Consider the following 27451-nt stretch of genomic DNA (forward strand, 5'->3'; position numbering starts at 1 on the left):
CTGGTTACTACAATAGTTATTGAACCTAAAAGTTATTGTAAAAAGCCTGTCTGAGTAAATGCCCATCAGTTCCATTTCAATACTATTCATATAACACTGAAATGCTTTTAAAAGACAAAAAACCAGAGCTGTGAATAATTGACCACTGGTGTGAACAGGAGACGCCTGTTCTAATGAGTAATGCACAAGCCATTCCTTTGTAACACAGGATGTTTTGACACTGGATACACATTCACTGGGGACCAGAATGAGATCACCACATCCTTTCACACAGGTAATCACACTTCTGCTCACTGGTGACACACCTTTAATTTGATTGCAAAGGTAAACAAGAGACTAAAGTCTCTTTGAACTTGAGTTTATTTAAGTTCGGCATTTTTGAGATGGTGAACACCACTTTCCTCCCACTAAAGAAAAAAATCACTATCTCCAACTTGATGGGGAGAGGAATTAGTGCAACACCACTGCTTTGGAAAATGCTACTTACAACATGGGTCACACATGCACATCCCACGACTGGAGATATATTAATCACAGATGGTGCATCTTCCAAGTAACACTTAATATTAGCTCAAATCAATACTGCAAGGAATAACTCATGAGATACGAGAAAACTTCAGTAGATCCTTCTTTGTGGGAAAGTACTGATACAAAAGGCTCTACCTTTCTTCTACTGGGAACTACCTGGTCTATGATATGCACAGAGAAAAACAGTACCATGAGTCCTTTCAACTGGCATACATCCAAAATATCACAGATGGTGCATCTTCCAAGTAACACTTAATATTAGATCAAACCAATACTGCAAGGAATAACTCATCATGAGATACGAGAAAACTTCAGTAGATCCTTCTTTGTGGGAAAGTACTGATACAAAAGGCTCTACCTTTCTTCTACTGGGAACTACCTGGTCTATGATATGCACAGAGAAAAACAGTACCATGAGTCCTTTCAACTGGTATACATCCAAAATTCAATAATTTTAATTTTATTACTGTTGGAATTTGGTGCCAGGGACAAAAAGAACATAAATTCAAAGGAGAAAGTAATTTTCCTACCCCACTCCAGTATGGTATAGACCTTCATACCATTTATCACACTTAGAAAATAATAAACTTCAGCTGGTGTTATTATTACAGCAGAACAAATTTTTCTTGTACTATGCGTATTGAAAACCCATAATTACAGAACTGTTAGACAATGACAAGTGCTTAGACAGCTCTGAGTACTTCCAAGGTATCTCCAGGCAGTCAAATTGCTCTGTTTCAAGTCAAGAAACATGAGAAAATGGGTGGTTCTGTGATGGCACAGAGAGTTGCTGAAAGATCATACAACCATCACCCATGGAGAGCAGTAGGTCAGCTCTTCAGTGCAAGCTTTTCTCTGAAGGAGAGATCCCCAGGGATGGCTGATTATTTTAAGCTGCTGAAGCACTCATGACATGGGGAACCACTGCAGGTACTGCAGCAAAGTGACATTTTGCAACAGGCAAAGATCAGGTGGTGTGTAGGAAATCTGCATTTTCAATCTGAAGGTGAAGCAAGGAGACAGGAGAAGTGAAGACAAAATACTCCTCTTGCTAATGAGCTCTCTTGCCTTGTGGGTGAACTCATGCCAGACACAACTAAAGGAAATCAGTATTTTAAGTTACAACAGATGAAAACAGATTACTGCATGAAATTTATTTTCAGGATGGGGAATATCCCTGTCATCTGTAAAAACACATATGGTAACTTCGAGGGGGGTTTGGTTTTTTTTAATGCAAGGTGTGAATTTCCCTGTAAAACCACATATGCACTACAAGGATAGATTTACTGTCCCCTTCCTGCCTTTCAACAGTCCCTCCCTAAGCATAGCTTGTGAACATGCTGAGAGCACAGACTTCACTGACAAGACATTAGTTTTCACAGGCCAATGATTTTTGTTTCACTGCAAACACATCTACCTGCCAAAGGCCAAGTTCTCAGTTGGCATAAACCAACGCAGCTCCTTGCCTCAGCCCCCTTACTTCCATTTGCAGGTTTTATTTAAGGTTCAGATGATAGCTTCACATATGCCTCTCCCTCTCTCCATATGAACCCTGCTTAGTAGTTAAAGGAAACACTCACCTCTAGAAGCTCATCACCAATGTGCATCCTTCCATCTCGGCCTGCAGGTCCATCTGGATTGATACCAACTACAAAGATGCTCATACGAGAGCGGTCCTTGTTGCCAGCAAGACTCAGTCCGAGCCCATTTTTGTCTTTCTCAAGCTCAATAATGTGCAGCTCTCCTGGTAGATCTGCATATCTTTGCCTGATTTTTTCTAGAAAGATCAAATATAGAATGAGTTATAAAGTAACTTACACGCAGATGTTCAAGAACACATACAAATACACTAGAAACTAATGGCTTCATAGAGTCATAAAATGGTCTGGGTTGGAAGGGACCTTAAAGATCACCTGATTCCAACCCCCTGCCACAGGCAGGGACTTGTCAGCATTTAGTCTTTGCTAACAGAGGTCTTGCCAGCACAGACTCTTAAAATACCATTTGTTGCCTCTATCACTCACACAACAGAACAGTATCAGCTGCAAAATCTATTCACATGAAAACTGCACTATTTTAATGCTTTGTACGCCAGTCTGGTTCCAAACCCAAAATTCTTTTGAAAGGAGGGTAAACAAGGGAATTCCAGAGATAACACAATCTTACCTTACAAAAACTATCAATTTCAGGAAACTCTCATAAAATTAGAACTGGTTAATTAACCACTGTGGGAAACTGAGATGCTTACACTGCAAACAAACTGCAAACTCACATCTCAAGGTAGAGCATTTAGCTTCTTTCTGGTGACTCAGGAATATGCTTACCATGCTCTGCTTAACATTATGAGCTGCTGCACAGACATTACTCAAAGCAGATGTCAGTGACGATGTATATGAATGATTACATTTTTAAATGCAGCCTCACTTGATATTAAGGTAGTTATTTGTCTTTCATCTCCATTTCAAGCATTTCTGTGACAGACTGCAATATACTTGCAAAGTTATTTGGAGCACATTGTGTGTCTGTGGATGCTGACAGTTTAATCTGAATGTCTTTTCACCACTGGCACATAAACATCTAACATCATAACTATTGCTTGTGAGGGTCAATCACAGCAAGGGTAATTCATTTGCTGTCTGATTGTCCTTTGCAGATTTAAAGCCAGCTTCATAAACCCACCTGCATCCAATGCTTCAGCTGGGCCACGCATGAAAAAGGCAGATTAAAGTATTTTGCTGTGGGTGGATGTCACCTCTAGTACTGAGCCCAAGGTGAAAGAAACTGCTGTATTAGGCAGTAAGAGAAGAAATAAGAGGTATTATATGTTCAACCATACCCCCGAGTCAGCAGCAGTTGCTAGATCAATATTAGCTACTACTATTCTACCAGGGAAGCATATTTTAGTAGTATGATTAAACCACTATAGTGAATGTTCCCATGACAACAAGGAAGAGGGGAAAGAGCTGGGGAAGGTGAGAAGGAAGCCACTAAAAGTGAATAAAAACTGCTGAGAAGACAGATGATGAAGAAGTGCTCCTTCCACAGCCCCTGTGCAGGCTGCCACGGTGATTCAGCCAAACTTGGGTCCATCCTCATAGTTCTCTTATCTGAGGGTCCTTCCTGAGCAATTCTTCCAGCCGCAGCATCCCCACATGCCTCAGCAGAGACCACTGGGACAAGGGGAGCAGTCTCCCATCTCCAATCCCAAAAGCATTATTTATGCTTAGAGCAACACGGACAAGAATGAGCTTTCCCATCACTGTATTTACAGGCTGTCATTTTCCTGCTAGGCTTAAAATCCTCAGTGGCCTCAAGCCTGAGCCTAAAATCCTGGGGGCCTGCATTAAGAGTGAGGTGTTATCCCTGGAAAGTTGTAAAGCCCTACAGAGGTCTGCACAAAATCACAGTATCATAAAAAATTAGAAAACTCATTTATTACTATCAATTACATGCCAAAAAGAGCCATGTAAGTGCACTGCATAGTGATCCATGCAGCTATTTGGTTTTCTCATGTATTTCTTAACTCACAGGGTCAAAATGTAATTAGAGCTGTGATTTGCTACTTGATTTTGGAAAGTGTATGCAGTATGCAGGATACTTCCTGCCAAAAAACAGCAAGTGAGGAAAGGCTTCTGAAAGTACAGCAGATACAAGCATATACGCAGGTTGCTCCAAGCCCCTGTGTCCAACCTGGCCTTGAACACTGCCAGGGATGGGACAGCCACAGCTCCTCTGGGCACCCTGTGCCAGCGCCTCAGCACCCTCACAGAGAAGAGCTTCTGCCTTATATCTAATCTAAATCTACCCTCTTTCAGTTCCAAGTCATTCCTTCTTGTCCTATCATAAACATACCCTTGTAAAAAGCCTCTCTCCAGATTTCTTACATACTTACAACAGAAGGAAACTTCTGTGTGGACTAAGCCCCTCATTAAATTATCACATTAATTTATAAAGCAGCTATTTGAACTGGCTGAGGTAACTGGAGTGGTAAAATAGTGGGAGATTACAGAGGAAACAGGGAAGATGGTATGTGCCAAGCACCACTTCCAGCCTGGCAGGAGGGTATCGTTATTTAGTGCTGCCAGTGAAGATACAAGCATGTGCGTGTGTGTTAATGCATGTAGGGACAAGCAGAGATACCCCTGCTTTTAAAACCAAGCCTTCCCTAGCAGGGCATGCTGCCTCCTCCCTGAACAACAGAAGGTTCTGGCCCTCACAAGCCCCACCTCCTGCAGTTAAACACTTCCAAGGGCTGTCCTCACCAGCCAGCCTTGCAGTGTAAATGATAAGGCGCTATTCCCAGTGGTGTTGTTGCTTTACTCATCCAATCTGCATACAAATATCCTTTGGGCATCCAGCTGACTTCCTATAACATTGTAATCGTATTCTCAGTTTGCCTCTTAATAAGAATCTCATAAGATTATTTAAACAAGTATTTACTGCTTAAACAAACGTGCATCTAAGGCATCTTCTTTTTAATGCCTTTTTCAGCTGGTTTTCTCTCCCCTCCAGCTGGTATCACTTTTCAGTTCTCTGCTTAGCATTGGGGAGCCAGTTAGCATCTGCTTTTGCAAAGAATTCCATTATCTGCCTTCATTACCAGATACTTTACACAAGGCAATTGTAATTCTGTTGTTGCTGCATTACACATGGGACATGGCGTTTCTTGTTTTGGCACTACATGGAGTTGTTTCCACATTCAATGACAATATGCCTATCACAACTCCTGCAAACATATCTCACCAACCATATTTAACCAGCTAAGGTTGCTCCAGCTTCTTTTAGAAATCATATACGGATGTTACGTGAAGTAAAAGCACAAGTATGCACTTTAGTGATCACTCCTGCAATAGTATTTCCAGCTATATTAGCAGACAATTACATTTCAAAGAGAAACCCTGGCAATGGAAGAAAACTGCTTTCAAACAATATACTATTATGCTGCTGCATATGTTTCTCTGCTTCAGCCGCTATTCCTATTATATTAAACAGGGAGATAAAAGAAATAAATGGGGACAATATAGTCAGGATATTGGAGTTTGCATGATCTACTATGGCAACAAATACACAATTTATCTGCACAGAAAAAAAACACACACCACTTCTCAGGAAGGCAAAAGGCTCTTTAAATTACAAAGGTATAAAAAGCACTTGCAAAGGGCTGAGGAGCCTGTTCCCCAAACCTGATGAAATCTCCCATTAAATGAGCTGAGAGGGAAGAGGTGTTTCTTTTGAAAGTGGTGTCGCTGCATGATGCAAATTAGAGTCCATCTAGAAAGGTAAAAAGAGGAAAGAAAAAGCTCTGGATGACTCAGCGAGGTGATTGGTTTTAGTACCAAACGCTCAATATTAAAACTGTCAAAGCAAGACACAGAGCAAAGACAGGGGAGAAACACCACAGAAAGAGATGCCGAGTGATATTTGTATATAGAAGGTGATACTGAGAAATTTACATCCCTCTTGTGTTACCTCAGATAACTATTAGCAACATATATTGGCTTTGGGGGACCTCACAATGGTCTCATTTATCAGCCCATGTACACTTCAGTGGGTTTAGTTACCATTTTTATCACATAACGTGGTTACAGTCTTAGCCTTTCCTGAGATTACTCTGCTCAGACAGCAGTGCTGCAGCACCACAACCACTGTTTTTCATCTAGGAACGATAGATATCAGAACGCTGTCAGCATCCACTAGGCAGAGCCAACCTTGCATATCAAACAACTAATTCCCTTCTTGATTTCACTATAAACATTAAAAAAACCCAATGTAGGAAGTCCCTTGAAAGCTCACCCTAGAGCTGTGAGGGCAGCACGTCTAATTTCCTGATTACAATTTACAAGAACCTAAATAACCATATTGGAGGGACCATAATTGAACAAATGGGGTTTAGAATTCTCACACTACTAATAATATAATAAGCTTATTGTTTTAATCTTCCCACCAGCCTTCTATTCAGCTCCAAGGAGGCAGACAGTTCTTCAAAGCTTATCGCAAAAGCGATGCACTCTTCTGTTGTCATAAGCTTTAAACTGAAAACTAGAGAGAATTTCTATGCTTTCTTAAATTCATAAAGTCATTCCAATTCTTCTCTCAGTGATCAGCGTGCATGAGAAAAATAGGGCAGTTGTATTCAAAACTGGTAAATCTAAATGGAAGAGCCAGAGATTGTGTTATGATCATTCCCCTTCCCTCAGATGGTGAGAGGATAGAGTCTGCTGGGGCTCTCATCTTCCTCAATGCTGTCACCTCCAAACATGTGGAGCATCCTTGCAGTGGGATGGGGCTGCTATGGGTTCCCTCATCTGATCCAGCAACTCAACATCCCCTAGAATCTGCCTTTGGCAACACTTTGCTTCACATACTCCATTTGGAAGTCATTTGCCAAAACCAAAGCAATGATTTTCAGAGGAAAGTAAACCTCAGCATTTCTATTACTCTTTGGCATACTTCAGCTAATGCTCCTACCCCCAAGCCCAAATCTGTCATATACAAAGAAGAAAAAAACTCCATGGCTGTAACTCTCCCCTTCCTCCCCGAGACACTGTGAGCCAAATATTATAACATTACTTTAAAGTACTTGAGGGAGAGAGCATGCACAAGGTACCAGGCAGACAAAGCCTTCTCTAGGTGAACAGCTAAATTGGAGGCTTTCACACTCTCACAAATACAACTCACCAAGCTCGAGTGAAAAAGCAGCATGCATTAAACTCTCCTGAGTCAGTATTCTTACCCTAACTTGAAGACTGCCTCTTCTTTTCTTTGTGTGAAGGATTCAGGCTGTTATTTGGGATCTCAGAGCTTCTCTTCTAAGTGCTCCCTTCAGCTCAGGCTCCCATTCTGTTTCGCTCCTCTCATGCCATGCAACAATTGCAGCAGCTTCTCAGCTCACACAAGAAAACTTCCCTTCTCTTGCAATGCTCTCCTTAAATCCCCACATCACTCTTTCTACAGCAGAAGCTGAAAACTTCTGCTAGTGACTTTTAACTAATCCAGGAAGAAGGGCATAATGAGAGTCTCCACAATCCACTTCAAGTACCATTTCATTTTGTTCCTGTAAGCAGGTGACATTTAGAAACAGTTATCAGTAGTTTTTTTCTTCCTATAATCAAGGAATTGTCACACCTGAAGGCAACAGCAGAGAGAAAAGTGGCACTGAAAAGCAGGGTAACTGCAGACTGTAACACTGAGGAGCATCTCCAACACTTGCACCATCTCACGTCAACATTTTGAAGAAATGGACTTCTTGCCAACAATCTTTTCCTTCTTTCAGGCCCAAAGGTTCATTCTAAAGCCACAGTTCTGTTACACAACATTCATGTCCTCTGAGGAAGAGATATTGTATGTTTTTCTGTTTTAATTAAATAACAAGGACATGATGAGTCTATTCATACCGATGTTTATCTGAGATCTTTAGCACTTCTAAAAGGAGACTTAGTGAGAGTGTGGTAAGCAGAGCATCCAGATGCTCACAATTGCTGATTATAATGGAATCTGCCCTCCCCTGAACACAATACTTCCACTCATTTGCCTTTCAAATGACGCATTAGCCCTCATCAAAGCACTTGGTTTTCCTCAGAAGTGACCTCCTCTGGGTGCTGTGATCTTGCAATCAGTCGCTCCAGCGGAGCACTGATGCTGAGCTGAGTGCCTCTGCACTGTGATCCCACAGTCTTACAGGCTTTGGAGGAAAGGACTGGAAAAGCTGCCCATGTGCTTCTTCCCTGCTGCCCCGGGACTGATAAACCGGTTGATTCCTCTAGATTGGAGGCACAGCAAATGGGCTAGCTGTTGGAGCATCATACTGCCGCTAATTGATTACATACAGTCAAAGAGCAACAAAGACATTTTTCTTTTGACAAAATCCTCTATGAGGATACAAAGAATTATGTGCAAAATATATCACGTCATGGTTGATGTTTGGGCCCCAAAAAGGCCCAACTGAAGGCATTTTGAACTAATTAGGTCCTTAAAATGTGGGGTAGCCTCTAAAGACAGCTGCTGTACACCTAATTTTTAAGCTGTTGGAAAGATAACTGAGAAAAAGCCCATAAAAAAATACTCTACTGTATAATGTTGCAGTATATTGTATACTATAATATATTATAGTATTATACAGTATATAGTATATATTCAAGGCAAGGCCAGGCTGGATGGGGTTTGGAGCAACCTGGCCTAGTAGAAGGTGTCCCTGCCTGTGGCAGGGGGGGGGCTTGGAGCTGGATGAGCTTTAAGGTCCCTTCAAAACAAACCATCCTAGGGTTCTATGATATTACATTGTACTGTGCAGCTTAAGTCATCTAAGGCCAAAACGCTGCAGTCTTCAGAGCTTCCCACCCCACTTGGTGGCATGGCATTGAGCAGCACGGAGATAAGGCTCAGTTATCACAGCTGCCAGGCTCACATTTGCTGCAGCTCCCGAGAGGAAAGCAGTCTTGCTCCTGCTTTGCTGAGGCTTGCTAACAGTTCTCTGGGAAGCTAGGATATGTTAACAGGATAAGAACATTAGGAAAAAATGATTTCCATGTCCAAAACCCCAAGGTAATTTGAAATGGCTCTAAACACACAGTGCACACTTCTGGCCTGCTGCACGGTGGCTGTGACCCAGCATCAATGTGTCCATCGTGTGTCAGGGATCTGTAAGGATACACGATGTGCACACACAAAATCAGATTCCCAGATGCTGTGACAGACAATGTTTTAAGGACCCATTTTACACGTAGTTTTACAATTCAGAAGTTACTCTTCATGGTAGGAGCACGCTTCCTGGTTTTATCCTGATGACATTGCTCTGCTAGGATCTATAATCCATTCCCCACATTTGTATTTGAAAGCTGCTCATTCATTTGATGGAAGAGCAAGAGTGTCTGAAACCAAACAAAGAATACTGGGGAACTCTAATCCATTGCTTTTCTGCTTTGTCTCAACATGCACAAATGCCTACTGTGAACATCTGAATTCTTCCTCCCTCGATGGTAATACAGTGTAATGTGATCCGACAGCATTTCATCTTTAAATAATGATGTTCCCACAAAACGACTGGCACAGTCATTATCTTGGAATCTTTCTGCACTGAGTCTAATTAAAGAGAATGGCATCAGACCACTGTCAGAAACTGAAAATGTGTTACCTAATGAAGGCTTTTAGAGGCCCAAGCATCACCTTCCCAGTGATATAAAGAAGCTCCTCTTCCCTGTGAGGGTGCTGAGGCGCTGGCACAGGGTGCCCAGAGAAGCTGTGGCTGCCCCATCCCTGGCAGTGTTCAAGGCCAGGTTGGACACAGGGGCTTGGAGCAACCTGCTCTAGTGGAAGGTGTCCCTGCCTGTGGCAGGAGGCTGGAACTGGATGAGCTTTAAGGTCCTTTCCAACATAAACCATTCCATGATTCTATAATAAGTAACTGTAAGAGGCAGCACAGAGGATGCCTCTCAGAAGCCAAAGTGATGAGACATTTCTCACATAGTGATTTGCTCTTATTTAAGAACCTGCAATGAGAGCCTGAACCTCCTCCATCTACAGGGAGATGGGATGAGAGAATGGGGAGACTTTTGGACATAGGAACTAGATGATGTTTAAGGTCCCTTCCAACCCAAACCACCCTATGATGCTGTGATTAGTAAAGACTTTTTGATCAGCAAACATGACCTGTACGGATGAGCCCAAAGATCTACAGAAGATTCTTAAAGGAAGGTCTTGAAGGGAATTGCCACCGTTTGTGAAATGTAGAGAAAAACAACTTTAAAGTTTTAAATAAAATTAAACCAGCTGCACCACAAAGCCATAAACATAAAAAAGAATAAGGACCTGGTTGTGAACGAGCAGCTGAAGAGGAGGAAACGATACTGTGCAGTTGGGATAAGTGATGGTGGAGAGGAGGTATCATGAAGAGTGTCACCTAATGCGATCCCTTGCTTTTTGCCATGGCAGCACAGCCTTGCAGTGCAACAAAGCTACATAACATTAGTTTGACTTGACAATGACTAAATTAAAGTTTTGGATTAAAATCCCAGCCACAGTAGTTTAAATTTGCTTGTACAGCAAGTTTTAAACATGCTGTGAGAGAGATTAAAAAGATTAAAGTTAGGTGGGTCACCTGAGACTGTGAAGCCCAAGAAAATGCCCACAGAGCTATGCTGGAAAATACTGTGCAAGCCTTAGAAGCCAGAAGACCCAGGGAAGGTAGATCATGATCAGCCACTCCAGCTGTGATTTAATTCAGTGGTGGTCTTAATGATAAATTTTAATAGTCTTTAATGTTTTTAGTTTTTAGGTTTTCATTATTTTACTCAAGATTGATTATAACTAGTTAGTTACTACAAAAATACATTTATCTACGACAAAAAATTGTGTTTATATTGAATGTTCCTTCTTTAGGCCAACTATGGTGATAAAATGCTCTATAGGTATTGAAGGAAATATAAAATTTTACTACACATCTGTTGATATGCTCAAGATTTATCATGTGTCAGATATTGTGAACAACATTTCTTTTATACTACATATTTTGCCAAACAATATATTCTGTTTGTATTTGGACAGGAATTAGTATGCAATTAAAATACAAGCAACAGCTTTGTAATAAAAATATTGCATATAAATATGCCAATTATGATTAATGTAAGAGAAATGTTTTTCACTGAAATGTTCTCATTTAAAACAGGGATATTAAACAAAAGCTTTGTTGTTCTCACAGTAGATAATGGAGTTTCTATGGTGATCAAAAACATTTTTAAATGGGCTAATTTCCACTTTGTCAAAGATTTCCTTTTGTCTGTCTTTGGGCCTTCACCAACACTTAGTTAACGATAAACACTGTTCAATGACCTCGGAGGAGGTTCTGCCATCACACCATGGCCACAAACACTTCCCTAATTTTCCAACTGACAACTCTCAGCTTCACACTCCTGGCTTTTATTCATGGGCCAGAAAAGAAAAATATCCTTTTTCAGCTCCTAACATGTTGTTCAAGTTTGATGAGCTATTTTCATTCCCCCTGAATTAAGTTGAATAAGGTGTAGAGAGAATAGGTCTTTGTTTCAGGCTGCTGAAGAAACTGTCAAAAGCTGGATTTTTACTACAGCCACTTCTGGGTCCAGGTTTCTCCCAATTCTCTGGGTGCACACATACTTTTCCTGAAGAGATTTTTCATTTAAATTATGCTAATAGGTTAGAGTGTGCTCGGATCTTTATGTAGATTGCCATTTAAAACTTACAGCGCAAGTTACAAGCAGAAAATGTTTGATTTAAAAGTAGTGCAAATCCAATTTAAATTAAAAAAAGCAGCTTAATATTAAAAGATGCATATCCAGCTTTTAGAGGACGTAAGGTGATAGTGTGTACTCCACTTACAGAACAGACCTGATTAGAAGACCAGGGCCAGCCCACCCCATACTTCCCCACATCACGCAATGCTCTTACAGAGCCAATTCAGTAGATTAAGTCTGGGTTGGTTCTAGGTTCTGGGTTTTTTTGAGCTATCAAATTGCACTTGAGTCATTTTCAAGCTTTTTACAACATCAAGCAATGCTTAGAGGCTTTGTTTGTTTAAGTATAAACCCGAGTTTCCTAGTGCCATGGCTCGCCTTTGATTGCTGAGGTATGATGAAAAATGACTGCGACACCCAGCAATGCTGCAGACTAACAATTTCTGTGCCTTACAACAAAACAATAAGATACCTAAACCTTCACTTTAAAGCCTCTTCTATTAATAAAAGTCAATAATAATTATTCTACTATATCTTTCCGTATCTTCAGCTATGATGTGTATATCCTTTTTATGATGTCTAATGTATTAATCATAGTTTTACATGTAAAACAGGTACACAAGCTAATTGTATAACTACCACTGGGCAACTGTAGGCTTCAAGTCCAAAAGAGACCTGCAATTCAGAATACAAAAACCTATTCCCACATCTCTGAATGAGGCTTCTGATACACAACTTGGCTCTCTCATGATTGAGTACTACTGGCAACCTCTGGGAACATTAATCCACAGGATCCCTTTCCCAAGCCAGCCACTGAGCTGCAAGTCTCAGCCAAGAGACGGTGCATTGCTTCATTCCCATCTTTAGCACAGCCCCACTTTCTCTCCCATTTCAGAAGCAGCAGATTGCAGCTCCCCTTTATGTGCTTTGGCTTCTCTTCAGCCTGGTCCAGCTGGCAGTGTTGTGCAGAGCAGTATGTGCACAGCCCATGCCTTCATCACTTGCTTCACACTCAGCCTGCACGCTTCATTGCTGAGGTGGCACCTTAGCTCAAGCTGTATCCCAAAGTGAAGACCTCTTCCAGCCTTATGGAAGTGAAGGTGAAAGAAAGGGACCCACAGCACTCTAATTTTAGATCATGGGTTCAGCCCATGAGATGTCCCTTCAGTGAAGCAGAGCTGAAGGAGAATCCTCTCTCCCTCCTCTGTTCAAGCCACCAGCTCATATGCTCCTCCAAGAGCCTGTGCAGGTCACCAAGACACCAGAAAACCATTCCTGTTTAACGGTGGAGCAGTTTTCTGCTGAGTGAGTTAAACAGGCTGAGGAAGGGAAGAGCAACAAGCACCCAAGCACCATAAACAACTGAGTAAGCGGGAGGGGAGCCAGGCAAATGGTGCTCCCTCTTTTGGCTCGCAGTTACATCATTTATATTGTGGAGCTTCAGTCTGAGAAATAGCAGAGTATTAGAGGATGACAAAGTAAGCACTTGTCATGTAGTTAAACAACTAAAATGCAAACTTTCAGGCTGAAAACATACTGTTAATGCTATTACTCCAAAAGAGAAAGGCACAAAACAAAGGATTAACTCGAATGTCTCTTCTTAAAATGAGAAAGCAAGGGTTTATGACTTGGAAAAATTTTAATGTGATATAAACTGAAAAGAAGCCTGTACATTGCCATAATAACAACACAGTTTTCTACCTCTGAAGGCATCAGTCTGACAGCAACTTTTGCATTTGCACAGCCAACCGCCATTTTCCTTTCCCACCAGGTGAGGCGGGGTGATCTGGGCAGATGAAGGGATAACAATTCCTCCCCAGACAAAAGTCCTCATTCAATACCGCTGTGAAATCATAAAGCAGTTGTAAACTCTCCCTAAGTAAGCCATATATCTTGTTTAATCAGCTGTCTTGAGAGTCTATTCATGAAGTTAATCAGGTTTATGTTGCACTTATGACATCATAAAACTTGACAGATTTGATTAAATAAGACAATATTTTGTGTCAGAAATTCTATTCCGATGGTTTTCAATCTCTCCAAAGGACAGAATGTGGCAGACCTGTTTTCCATAAAGAGTGAAATAAAAGGATTCAGGTCAGACACCTTTGCTTATTCCACATTTCAACTAAGAAGGGATGAGGAAGCCATTCATTCCTTTACAGAAGGAAAATAAAAGCACAAACAAGTGAAAAGAGTATTTCAATAGATTTTTTTAGTACCAAAACATGTTATTAAGTAACAAATAGCTCTTCTTTAATGTATTTAATGAAATAAAGATATTAATACATTGAGCTTTGGGTTTTTTTTAAATGAATACAATTATAATCAGGAAATTGATGATGTATGTGAACTGAGATTTGCAATATGTCAAGCACTCTGCATTTTCCTTGTGGCAAAAGAAATCCATCTCCAAGGATTTATCCAAGAGGAAGAGCTAAACGGATCAACTTCACTCTACTAAAAAGACTTAGTTTTTCCACTCTGACTGGAGGAGGAAATCAGCTAAGAGAGTTAAAAACAAATGCTTGAGGGAAAAATAAGAGTGAGGTATGGTAGTTTTTACTGTAATTCTTTTGGGTTGATATTAAACTGATTTTCTTTCTCTTGTGGAATTTAGCCTGGAAAAGGGGTGATTCAGATGCATCCATAATTTGTTCCTGGGGAATAAACATAATCTTTTGGGTAAGCTGGAAGTCTATGGATCCTGTTTTTTATTTGATTTTTAAATGTAAATGGCCATCTAACCCCTGGAAGCCATGACATGGTGCTCCAGAAGGCTCAAGATGCTCTGTGTATCTTACGACAGATGGCTAACCAAGACATCCAACAGATGGTAACCATGCCAGAAAAGATGCCAGGTCTTCTGAACTGCAGTCCGGGAGGTTATGCTCCAGTGTTTATTGATTATATTTTAATATCTTAATATAAACTAAGTTTCATTCTGATATGGTAAACCACACTATTTTGTTTTCTTACAGGAACAAAGCTCATGCAACCATACCCTGTGCAATCCAAGCTCCTGCCCCAAAACCTTTGAACATGCTGGCCAATCTGAAGCAAATCTGATGGTGGACTGGGGGTCTCAAAGGTACTATAAAAGGTTCATGAAAACAGGCAGCCATGCAGAGGAGAAAAACCTGATAAATACCCTGATGGGGGGAAGGGTTTCGGTGCGAGATCACACGTTATTAAAGCGTCTAAGAATTCACATGAGAGAAAGCTCTTAGAAATGCTCCAGCCACAGGAAAAGCTTAAATCAGAGCTCACACCTTCCTTGACACCCAAGTCAGTCGAATGGGAGGCACAAATCTGCAGGAATCCAACCTCATTACCTGCAGCATTCGCAGAAGGACTCGTTAAAATCCTCACAACTCTACACTCAAGTCCTGGCTGGAGGCAGCACCCAACTGACAGCTCTGTCCTCCCCTAAAGCATCTCTTCCTGCCTCTGTGAGCAGAGAAATAGGTAAAAGAGGGAAAGGGGAATGTCTGCCAACACATGGCTATCAAGGGACGGGGAGGAGGACTGGAGCAGATGTACCAACTGGCTGCTGTACAGACCCATCCGGGGGCTCCGGCAGGGTTATCCCGTTGCTTTGCTCCAATGCCAAGAGCCATCCGCTCACCTGCCAGCAGCTGCTGTAAGTGCTCTTGCCCTGTCCTCTCCCCGACACGTGTCACGGTGCAGGTCCTGCCCATTTACAACACCACAATATGCCTCCTGCACACTCCAAAGGATGACCACATCCTTCTGTCCCCGAAAGGCTTCACTGAACTCCCCATTCCTCACAAAATCCCTTTCAACCTCTTCCTTGGCCCTCGCTCGTAAGCTGCTCGTGCTCATCCCTGCATGCAGCTCTACTTACTCCCTCATCCATCACATCCCAGTCTCATCTCATTTTCTCCCCTTCCACTCTTCTCCCAGCCCTTCAGTGATACCTCACTACATACCATGCTGTCAGGCTGTTTGCTTAATGGCCTTCTTCCCTTGAAAAACAGTATTAAAACCCCCACGTATTCTACAGTTCTAAGAACCCAATCCTGAAATGAGTTCTTGCAGTAAAATTACTGCATTGTCTATTTAAATACATAAATGATATACAACAAAATGTTATTGTATTAATCCTCAACTAACCTGTCACATCCTTAAGAGAATAACAGGTTACAAAATGGAGGGAAGTACAGCCAAACCTTATGGGGTTTAAACCAGGGTGGTTTTTTGCCCAAAACTTGAAAACAGTACAGTTTGTGGTTCAGAACACAGTTTGAGTTGCAGAAAAACGTCCAGATTTGAAAGTCCAAGTTGCAGGTGAGCTTGGCACAGGGAGCAGGAGGGTCCAGCACGAAGGGAATCAAATCCCTCCTCCTTCCCTGGGCATCCATCCCATCTGCTGGGGCCCCAGTGGCTGCATTACAGACCAGTTATGGCTTTACCAGACCAGACAATTTCAGGACCATTACACACTGTAGTAGTACAGGATACACTTTGTTTTAAAGTACAGCAAATGCTGCTGCTTGCTCTTAATTCCCAGAGCACCTGGGGGAATGGAGACTTAGCATAATATTTTTAAGAACCATTCGGATGGGGTAGTCCCTCTCTGCTATCACAAGCACAGTGTAAAGAGCTAAAACTCAGCTCCACATGCATGTGAACATACAAACGCCTTGTGCCTTCGTACTTACTGGCATTTCCATCCAATTTCCTCCCAATTTAGTTCTGTGGTTCAACTCTAAGTAACAGCACACTGCAAGTATGGGAACTTTTGTTCAGTATCTCGTAATATGCCCAGGACCACCACACCATGGAAATGATGACTTCCCACCTCACCTTATAGAGGACCTGGTTCATTATACTACCTAAGTTTAACTTTTACAGGTCAAAAAATCCTACTTAAGCTTACAGTTCTGAAATAGCAGCTAAAACACACAAGTATTTGTACATATGTGATAGGTAATGTATAGAATCCTAGAACGGTTTGGGTTGGGAGGGACCTTAAAGATCATCTAGTTCCAACCCCTTGCTGGAACTTGGTTTTCAGTAAGAGATACAAAAAACCTCAAACTACCTAAAGCATTTAAAAAGAAAACACAAGAAAAAATCAACCCAAAACCCAAGACAACTGTTAAAAGCATTTGGTATCTACAGAACAAAATGGTGTGACGAAGACTCCTGTCTTTCGATAATGTATGTAATTCACCTGTAGCTCTGTCCCCTGGCAGCAGTACACTCATCACCTGAATGGGAATTCCCAAGTTTAGCTGGCTCAGCTACTGCTGTTGTGATGACAGTGGCTCTTGGCTCTGTGCTGACCCGTCTGCATGAAGACATGCAGAAGAGTTTCGTCCTCCTCCACATTTAAGCCTTGTCCTTCCCCCAGACCAAGACCGCAAACAGTCCCCTTACCTGATTGCCCATTCTAACTCACAAACCCCGTTACTCCACTTTGCTCCCCCCTTCTCCCTTATATTCTCAAAATGCCAAATGAATACAATGCCAAAATCAACTCTGCTCCTGGAACCTGAATTGCAGCTGTGGATCCTGACTGCAGCTGGTTCCCACCACATGGGCAGAGGGCAGGGACAGTGCTGGGACACACAGAACCAAGGTGCCACTGGTCAGTGGTACCTGACGCGCATCTGCTTGTTGGAAACACCTTCCCATTCACTGAGGTAATCTGGATCAATGGTGTCTCGATGGAGGTGCTCACCCCTCACCTCTGGGGAGCTCATGCAGAATGGGTGCAATGATGTGTCAATGCACACAGCTCTCTACTGAGCCCAGGTCCTCACCTTTGTGCTCCTCAGACCTCTGCTCCCTCTCTGCCCAGCACACGTGCACTTTGTACATTCACAGCAGCAGCAATTTGCTGTTTCCTTGGTGACCCCCCCAAAGGTTAGTGCTTTAACATTTCCTCTAATAACTTCTTTGGGAAGCAGACAGAGAAGCACATGCCACAATCTCCAAGTACTGATGAAGCCAACAGACATGCCCATCATTACACTAATAACCAAAAGCTCATTATTACTTCTGGGGTAGCAGAAAGAACTACCTGCCCTTCAGCCAGTTGCCACAACATCTCTTCTAATTTCAATATGGCAAAAGTATTTTGTATTTTCTAATAAAAGAGGTGTTCAGCCGATGCAGAGAGCTGTCTTTTATGCACACACACAAACATACATATATAAATGCACATACGTGTATATAGATCTCTTTCCTAATGTCATTAGCTTGCAAGTAGTTTTCAATATGCGTATGTGCACTACAAGGCATAAAGTAAATCTTTAATAGTCTGTCACAGTGTGCTATAGCTAGCACACCTACACATAAATATTCTGGATTGCTTTTTAAATGCCAGCTCTCCTGATAAAGAGCAATTACCTCCCTGCCCAAAGCAGAAGGTAAATTGATGACTTGCCCCGAAGCTACCACACTGAATAAGGCAGAAGCAAGTCTTAAGATGGAAGAGCAAAAGATAACTTGAACTTTCTCAAACAGTTAAAGAAGTTATTCTGGACAGCTGTCTCAATTACTGCAACACTGTGGAAAAACTAGGTAACATCTGTAAAGGATAAAATTATTGTCATTTAACATTTTTACTTCCCCTTCTGTTAGAGGCTTACTTCCACTACAGATTTGGAGCAGCTACTGTTTAAACCGAGCAGATCATTTTGGAACAGAGCTATTATGCAAATAATCTATTCTGCATTCTAACTAAAAGCAATGCTGTGCTAGTCTGGACAAGACATGATGCATAGTAGAGTTAAATTTTTTTTCTTCCTTTTTTTTTTTTGTGCAGTGGAGCAACATCATGGTAATGACAAAAGATATCTTCCTATAAAAATCAGACATTCCAGAATATAAAGACATAACCGCCTTTTATGGGCTACTGTTTGTCTTTCATTTATTTATTTAAATAACCACATCCTTTTTACATATTTTTAGTTGCAAGTCATTGCAGTGATATTAAGTGTTCTCCAGTGAGAGCAATATAAAGATCTACTTGTATTATCCTCTCTAAGCAAGTTTGTACCTGTGTATGCAGATTTATACCACAGACATTATCTCCTATCTGTAAGTTATATGAAATCACTTATCTGTAACACCTGAGTAAGATCTAAGATCCCAAACAATATAAGCCACCTGCACCATGCCTTAGACAATGTAATAACCTTAAAACATCAACTCGGTATATTTCATGCTTAGCATTTTAATGCTATTCTCTGGATACCTGGCTCGTGTTGAAGGAAAAGATCATACCTAAGAACAAATGCAATCTCAGGCAATATTTAAAGATTAGATTATCCTTCATTGCAAATAGCTCATTTGTTTACTATCACATCGCTTTATTCTTGTTTTGCCTCCTTATACCATGAAAATGCTGAATATTCAGTTTAGATTCCCCAGCAGCTTTTTATTTTGGTCTAAAAACATTTACCTAACACATTCTTAACAAGCAAAGTGAAGAAAATTCAGCCATCTGTCTCTACATTACAATAACAGTTATGGAAGAGTAGATTATTCTATATAGCAAGAAATTTAATGCCAGGGATTCTTATACTTTAAGCACTGCGTGCTCACGTCAGTTCTGTACATAAGAATGTTGAACACCAACATTCTTATGAATGAAACAATGATTTACAAGCAAACACAAGACAAAATGTTTTAAAGATATTAAATGCATTCAATATTCTAATCATGCTGTATGTCCATGCTTCAAACTGAAACAAAAATGATCTGTGCCATTATATCTTATCCCCAGCACTTCACTAGTTCTAAATTATCACTAAAAATACTTAAAATTACTTGCTGGAAACAAACACAATATAGAGATAGAGCTGAATCCTTACCTGGGAAACCCCCTTGTACCATTGCTGTACCAGCATGTACTTCAAGATATCTGCATTCCTGACAAACATTCAGTGCTGTAAGCAGCTCAAATCCTCATCAGACACAGACTCAGTGCTTGTCTTTCTTCTGACGACCTTGGGCCTATTTTCCTCAGATTCTTCTCTCCTTAAGGGCAAACCGTCTGTCTGTTTCTATTATGAGATGCCATCAATTATATTAATTTCAAGCTACCCACAAGCTAACAATTACATCTGCCAGCAGATGAGAGCTGCCTATGAAAGTATGCAGGGAGAAGCAGATCTCTGGTTTCCCACATCTGACCCACTGATGCTCTACGGCTGCTGTTTGTGCACTGGCTGACTCTGCCAGCATTCCAATGACATCCCTATCCCCAAAAACAGTTGTTTAGATCGCTGGTAGCTGCAGGTACTATTGCGCTTAATGACCCACTGCATGGCAAAGTAGCAGTTAATAGATGTTATTTATTTAAGCATCCTTTTCATGCAAGCTACAGGGCTTAAAAATTGATTTCTCTTAATCAAATGGCTTCACTGCATGTGCTATTTTCCAATGCTGCAAACCCTGCAGTTTCCCAACACTGATATGTGTTCATGGCGCAGGGTTTGGCTGTTGTTTTCCTCATGTCAGAAAACACGACCGATCTGTCATTATAAGCAGAAGAAAGGTTCAAACTTCATCATAAGTTGTATTGTGCTGAAACCCTAAACAAGCAATGTTAGTTTTGCTGCAATGAGTGCTGAACTGAAACACTGAAAAGCCTCAAAATCCTTCATTTAGCAATTAAAAAAAGCAAAGATTAAATCTCTCTCTAGATTTATAAACATACTTCATTATTTTGGGAACTCCTTCCTAATTCTCTATTCCAAATGCTACATTTAAAGCATCTCAAAACACTCAGTTATTTTGTTAATGCCATTAATTTGTTCATTTTTGAAGTTCATTGTCCTTTCTTTAGAATATGTATCACAGCACACACAAAGCCATCTGTTCAGTGCATTATGTCAAGCACAGAGTAAAAAAAATACAAGAAGTCCCAGCTGCAATTTTACTATTACTTCATCAAAAATGTAATTTCCTTCTGCAATACTTCATCAGTCGATGAGAACTGTGCATGTGATTCACAAATAGAGCAAAAAAGACCCCAAAACAAAAAGCCCAACAACAACAAAACCCCAAACTAACCCGCAACCTCAAACTACAATGACGCCAACACCATAATCTATCCTCCTGTGGCACAACAGCTTGCGAGTCTGCCCAGCATGTACAGCTCTTCTGGATCTGATATTATTAGGGCTGGTTACAAAACTTACATGTTTTAGCTAATTATGGGTCAGAACAAGAATGGGAAAAGAAGATTAGCAGTACAGACGTATTAAATAGAGATTAACAGAGCTAAAAATGAAAGTCACTGCTCTGTTCGTCTAATCCCGTCTCTTGCATGATCTTTGGAAATCCATCCTACTAAATACACTTTCTACTAAATTTAAGAAAATTAAATATTGCCATTACTATGCTTTTTTTTTTTTCAATATTTTATCTTCCTAAAGCTTGAAGCATTTTCCCAAGCTACATCTTCCTCTTTGAACATCATCCCTATTTGCTGTTGATTGCAGTGACATCTATTGGAGAGGCAGTGTTCGGCTACGAAAGCTGCCTCACCTGAAGATCAATTTTGGGTGTCATCCCCTCTAATAAGGAATTGCTTTGCTTTTGTTTTAGCACAGCTTGGTATAACACAGAGTCCACACAGTCAGATCCTCAAGAATTGCATTGATTTATCAGTGGGTTTGTTTTCCTTTAGTCACTGTTAATAATTCTGGCATTTTTCCAAAGTGCCAATGATCATTTTCCCACTGTCACCCGCAGCTGTACATAGACACTTCCTGAGGTCACATTTTTGCACACCCCATATACTTGACCTTCTACAATGTCTCAACTGAACTCTATTCCTCTTTTTCCATCCCTTGTTTTTAATGAAAGCCACCATCCTCTCATGTGAGTGCAGGTCTCATTGACACTATGGAAGCTGCTAAACACCTCAGGTATGATGAGAGGACTCTGCTCCCATGCAAGTGCTTTCCAACCCCAACCCAAGCCTAGACAACACACAGTGGGGGTTCATCTGAACCAACCTACACACATGAGCTCTCACAGACTTTCCACCTTTTCACTCTCTGCAGCCACAGATTTACCACAGGGGGGAATGTAGAGTCGAAATACTAGAGAAGTTTTAAAAGCTCTTGCTTTGCTAGACAAATCACTGCTCCCCAAAAAGCTTTTTAGGAAGATAAATCTCTTTGCTTTCTTACAGCTTCATTGATTTCTACATTATCTAGAAACAAAATAAAAGGAAGGGGGCATTATTACCCCCTTATTTGATAGAGTTAAATACCGTTGTAGACAGGAAGTCTGAGCACAACACTATCTAGTCCATTATCTTAGCCAGCTTTCACAAATTTTTTATTATTATCTATTTTTATTATTTTAAACTTATTAGAAACCAACCAAATCAATCTCAGTCAAGTAAACAGACAAAAGATTTCACTAAAAAAAATAGAACAACAATAGAAATCAAGGATTCCAAGTTCTTTCAACTGTTGTCTTCCTACTTTTCTTACAATGGTTTTTAAGGTCTTTCCTATCTAACTTCTGATTGCTTCAACTCAGTCACAAAGGTATATCTAAATTGTACAGTTATGAATGCCCCAAGGAAAACCTTACAAAACATTCCATTACAAACTACTCTGCCCATCCATTTCCTCTGCTGCTTTTTACTACTAACCCCTCATTATAGCAATAAGCCACAACAGGGTGCACATTAGTCTATTAGCAGATTCTTAGTGCACACCTACAGCCATCCGCCACTCAAGGAAAACACACCAATGCCTATTGATGCAGTCTGTAGCACAGCTGCTTGCAAGTACAAATAGCTCCTTTGTATGCTCTCCCCTCCTTTTACGTGTTTTGATTTAAAAAAGCCCCAACCTATTCAAACCTGATGTTTTTCAGGTTTGGGAAGCCTAAAACCCCTTCTTCCTGGAGAGTGACCTCCTCCAAAATAAAGCATTCCCAGCCTGGGGAGAGAAAAACTCCAGACCCATGTTGTAACATTTTCAGGTCTATCACATGAAGCATTTTGAAGGCTCCTTCTGTGGCAGGAGCTGTGAGTTTTACAAAACTATTTTAAAGCATAAACTGAAAGCCTTAACACAGCAAAGAACAAATAAAAACCACATCACACAGGGTTAGAGTTGAATACTGACAGTACCACTAGAAGAAATAAAACAAAGAGGAAATACTATTTTTGACTCACTTTCAAAGTCTAGCAGAAAACTAAGAATTTAAAAGAAAAATCTTGGAAGTAATGGTGATTCAAATGATACTGAAATACGAAGGAGAAGCAACTCTGAAACTAAGGGTCTTGAGTGCAGGAAGACATGGTTGAAAAAGAACCACCTGGGACTTTAAACTTAAACCACAGAAACATGGAGGACACCTGGAGTTTCTCTAAACCAAGAGGTACATACGTAGCAGTGCTATTCCCAACAAGGATTCACCCTATTTGAAAAGAACCTTTGAAAAAAGAGAACATCTATAAGGAATGACTGTTAGTTCCAACCAGTCAGCAATGAAAACTACAGTTTCAGTGGTGGAAAAGCAGAAATAGAAAGGAGCATTGCCAAAAGGCAAGTGGATTTAGATCCCACAGGGGAAATTAAATCAATACCAAAAGGTTATTCAGCCACTTTAAGGGGAAAACAGACAAACCATGGAGACTGTGAGGCAGTATGGATGGGACAGAAAAGAAAGAAAACTTTCCTAAGTATGGCAGGAAGACTAACAATTGTTTGCTTTCATTTTCAGTATGAAGGACATGGAGACAAAAGATGGGAGCATGGGTCAAAAGAAGGACAAAACCAAAAAGATAAAAGCAAGCAAGGAGTAAAATGAAAGAAATTGATAAGCAAGTTAATAACACTGCAGCTGTATTAATAAGAATACTAACAAATAAAATCCATCAGAAGCACCACCAGAGGACAGATTTAACAGCTGTCCCACCTCAAATTGTCTACTAAGGCCTTCTATGCTATTGGCAGAGATTGAGAACTACAGGAAGTAGTTCTCAAGGGTGAATGGCTTTAACCTGCCAGAGGGGAGATTGAGATGAGCTCTGAGGCAGAAGCTCTTCCCTGTGAGGGTGCTGAGGCACTGGCACAGGGTGCCCAGAGAAGCTGTGGCTGCCCCATCCCTGGCAGTGTTCAAGGCCAGGTTGGACACAGGGGCTTGGAGCAACCTGCTCTAGTGGAAGGTGTCCCTGCCTGTGGCAGGGATTGGAGCTGGAGGAGCTTTAAGGTCTCTTCCAACACGAACCAGTCGATGATGATGAAAGAATTACATGGATTTACCCGAGCTGACACCACTTCTTCCTTCTAAGATACCTTATTTTGTAAATAAGGAAGACAATAAACCGAGTTCACCTGTTTACTGAAGCACAGAAAATTAGTTAAGGTTACAAAACCAGTAGAATTAGTAGGATAACTGGGTAAGGAAAAGAAAATATGAACACGCAAACGGACAAAGTTAAAAAGGCAAGTACTGGTTTGGGCTGAGATTTCTGGGAAACGTGCTCAAGATCAGGACAGAAGATATGAACATCAAGCAGTTCACAAAAACAACACTGTACTGGGATTTACAGAGGAAACTTTGTTTTCCAAGTGATCACAGAAAATAGACTCCATAAAAGTCCATTTCCACAGCTGCCAAGATGCTTAATATCATTAAGTACAGTTGGATCATTTCTAACATGTTTTTTACTTCAAGGGTTGAGGAAGAAACTTAGTTTAAGCTTCCTTAGCCTGTTCTTTATTTTAAAGAAACAGAATGAGGTGGGGAACAATAAAATGGAGAATGTGTAGCTTGGTTTTCCAAGGTGGCTATAGCAAAGCATCCAACTGCAGTCAATAAAAAGGGTAGAGAGGAGAATGATCTGAATAGATCTGCTGTCAAATCTGGTAGGATTGATGAATTTAATATCAGAAGTAGCTTTACCTTCTCAGCTATTAGACTCAGCTGGCAATATCATTAGTGATGGCAGAACAGCTAAAAAATGACCAAGCCCATCAATAAGAAATTATTTCTGTGCAACGTATTAACTTAGAACTAGCAAACACTCAGATTGAGGCATATCCTAATTAGATAACTCAGGTGTCAGGCTACTTATCAAATATATTCTTTAACCTGGACTTATAATTTTAATAAGTTGAAACCAGATTGCTACATACTGGAGTTTTACAGAGTTGGTTTGAAAGCTCAAGATAGATTCAATCCAATGTCTACAGACTCTGCAGTCAGATGCTCCTCATTACTACTCCCCACAAAAATACTGAAAAACCTTCTTGATGTAACTCTGTGGCATATTTCAAGCAGATGAGGTGATAAACTCAGTAAAGGAAGGGGGGGCTCTGGAAAAATCTCAGTTGGTTCAAGAACTTACGGCTTCCCCTTAAAGCAACAGAGGCAGAGCTGAACACCCTGCTCCTGTGTTGCGACTACGGTTTCCATGAGAACAACCTTCCAAAATCCTTCTCATCCCTACCAAAGCAGCCCTATAAGTGACAAACCAACCAAACTCATTAATTATCTCGGCTTCAATGGCCCACTATTGCCAAGGAAATCAGCAAGAGCAGCTGGAAGAGCTTTCCCACCAGCAGGCCCCAATTTAGGAGCTTCCACTCTGAATGGGAGCCATGGTCGCTTCAAGGTCAAAAGCTACAAAGGCATCTCTTTGCTTTGGCTTACCCATAATTAGGGCAAACAAAAACCTCTCCAAGACAAAAGATGATGGGAAGAATCACCCCTACAAAACCCCCACATGTATGCTGATTTGGTACAAGAGAGTGTAAAGAGAAAAAAGTAAAGTAAGGTAACTAGTTTTAGAAAATAATTTAGGACTCCTAACTGCAATTTTAGTATTCCTAAATATTTATTGGACGATAAGCTATGGATAATAATACTCTGTTTATCCAAAGTTGTAACTAACAAAGCAGTACAATGGAATCTAAGTGAAGCTCTCAAGTTGCAGTGCATCCTACTCTTTAGGTCCCTACTCTTCCACACAGTGTATATTGTAACAATTCACTGCAAAACTCGGAACTGGACAATTGCAGAACCTTTCCCATAACAGGTGGTATAAAAAAAAGGGGAGTCCTCTTTTCAGTAGAGAACCGAAACAATAAATCAGCAGATTTTTCTTTTTAAAGGAGAATATTTTGCTTGAACAGCATTGTCTGAGATCAGCTACAGGCTCTTCTCGACAAAGATTATACATCAGTGGTTCTCAACCTACGTCTGCTCAACTATCACCTCAATTACAACAGTAAAGCACAACATCTGCCTTTCTCTGCTGTCATCACTGCCAAAGCAAGTCCTCTAGACATAACTTAGACATTTTTAGCCTGAAAATAAACAGAGCCCTTCCTACATCTCTTCAGAAAAGCTGAGCTATAGGAGCCTGGCTGGGAAGAGAGGACCAAGTTACACATCAGTAGCCCTTGGTGAGAAGGTTGAGGATTAGATGCTACCACCACACTGAGCACCACTTCCCATAACACAAGCAATCAATAGCAGATATGTTTATCACAGTCCGATTGTGTTCCATAAAAGTAATCTGACATAATGATTGTGGCACTACTCACTCTCTGCATAAGCATCCTCATCCTCCTCTTCATCCATGTTAGCCTCCTCCGCATGCAGTCTTTCAAGTGCTCTATAAGGAGGTGGCAATTTAATTGGAGGTGGAGCCCCATATTTTCTCTAATGGATTCAAAGACAAAAAGTTACATGTTTTGTAACCTCCATGCACCAGGAAAAAACCCCTATCATCTACTGCACTCCGTGTGCACACACATGGCATATAAGTACAATGCTGAATTCTGCAGCATAGGCTTTTTATGCAATAAATCAGAACAAGAAGTGACACTGAACACCAAAAAAGAAAGGAAGCACAACTGTACATGCACATTTACTTGTTGACAAAATACTCATGTATTAACATAAACATGGAAGTATGAATATTCATCAGGATTAAAAATAAACCTTAAATTATACCCAATTTCTCATTAGAGAATCAACAACAAAATTGGTACTGATAAAAATGAAATTTTTAAATACAAGATACAAACTCAATCTTAGTGCATCTACAAATATTTAAACATAACAGTTCATTTATATTTTGGCCTAAATTTAAAAACCATTTTCAATTATCACTTGCAATAAAATTCTATTACCTCACATAAATACAGGCAGCTCCTATAATGATGCATGTAGCGGCGCATAGCTGGCATACAGAATCAGCTCGGAGTCTAACGAAGGGGCTTGTTCATCTGAGCAACTGCTTTTATAGCTCCAAGTAACTGGATCAGGCCTTAGTTTGCTACTTGATGTCACTAAATTACATTCCACTGTATCCCATGCTACCCCACTACTAATAGCAGGATGCACTTTAGAAAGGGAACACTGGGCGCAATATGCCATTAGAGCAACCAGAATGCCTGTAAGTAATTTCCTCTATAGCTGGGAAATACGACTCAACACCCAAACACCAAACACAGAATCAATTTTTCCACTGTGTACAATGAAAGCTGAACCTGAATATGGATTCCTAAAATCTTGAGCCTAAATTTCAGTAGTCTAACTTGAGAACTACAGTGCAAGCTACATAGAAGATTTTGTGAGGTAAGATTCATCATCCCATCCACTTGAAAAACATTACAGGAAACTGCTGTATTAAAGACACCATAATAATAAATTAAATCAATTCAATCCAATAGTAATAAAAGTGTATTGTAAGA

At 40.6% G+C, this 27451-nt stretch overlaps 1 protein-coding gene across 1 annotated transcript in view; it reads right to left on the reverse strand.

The window, feature by feature from the left end:
- The window catches only part of INADL (InaD-like (Drosophila)), a 146894-nt gene that overhangs the window by 56947 nt on the left and 62496 nt on the right, over positions 1-27451 (reverse strand). The window contains exons 26-27 of the mRNA XM_010021438.1: positions 26297-26414; positions 2109-2305 (exon numbers count right to left, since the gene is read on the reverse strand). Of these exons, the coding sequence (XP_010019740.1) occupies positions 2109-2305; positions 26297-26414 (315 nt within the window). The remainder of the gene's footprint in view (positions 1-2108; positions 2306-26296; positions 26415-27451) is intronic.

The sequence above is a fragment of the Nestor notabilis genome, unplaced genomic scaffold, assembly GCF_000696875.1.
Source record: "Nestor notabilis isolate BGI_N333 unplaced genomic scaffold, ASM69687v1 scaffold11659, whole genome shotgun sequence".
Lineage (NCBI taxonomy): Eukaryota > Metazoa > Chordata > Aves > Psittaciformes > Psittacidae > Nestor > Nestor notabilis.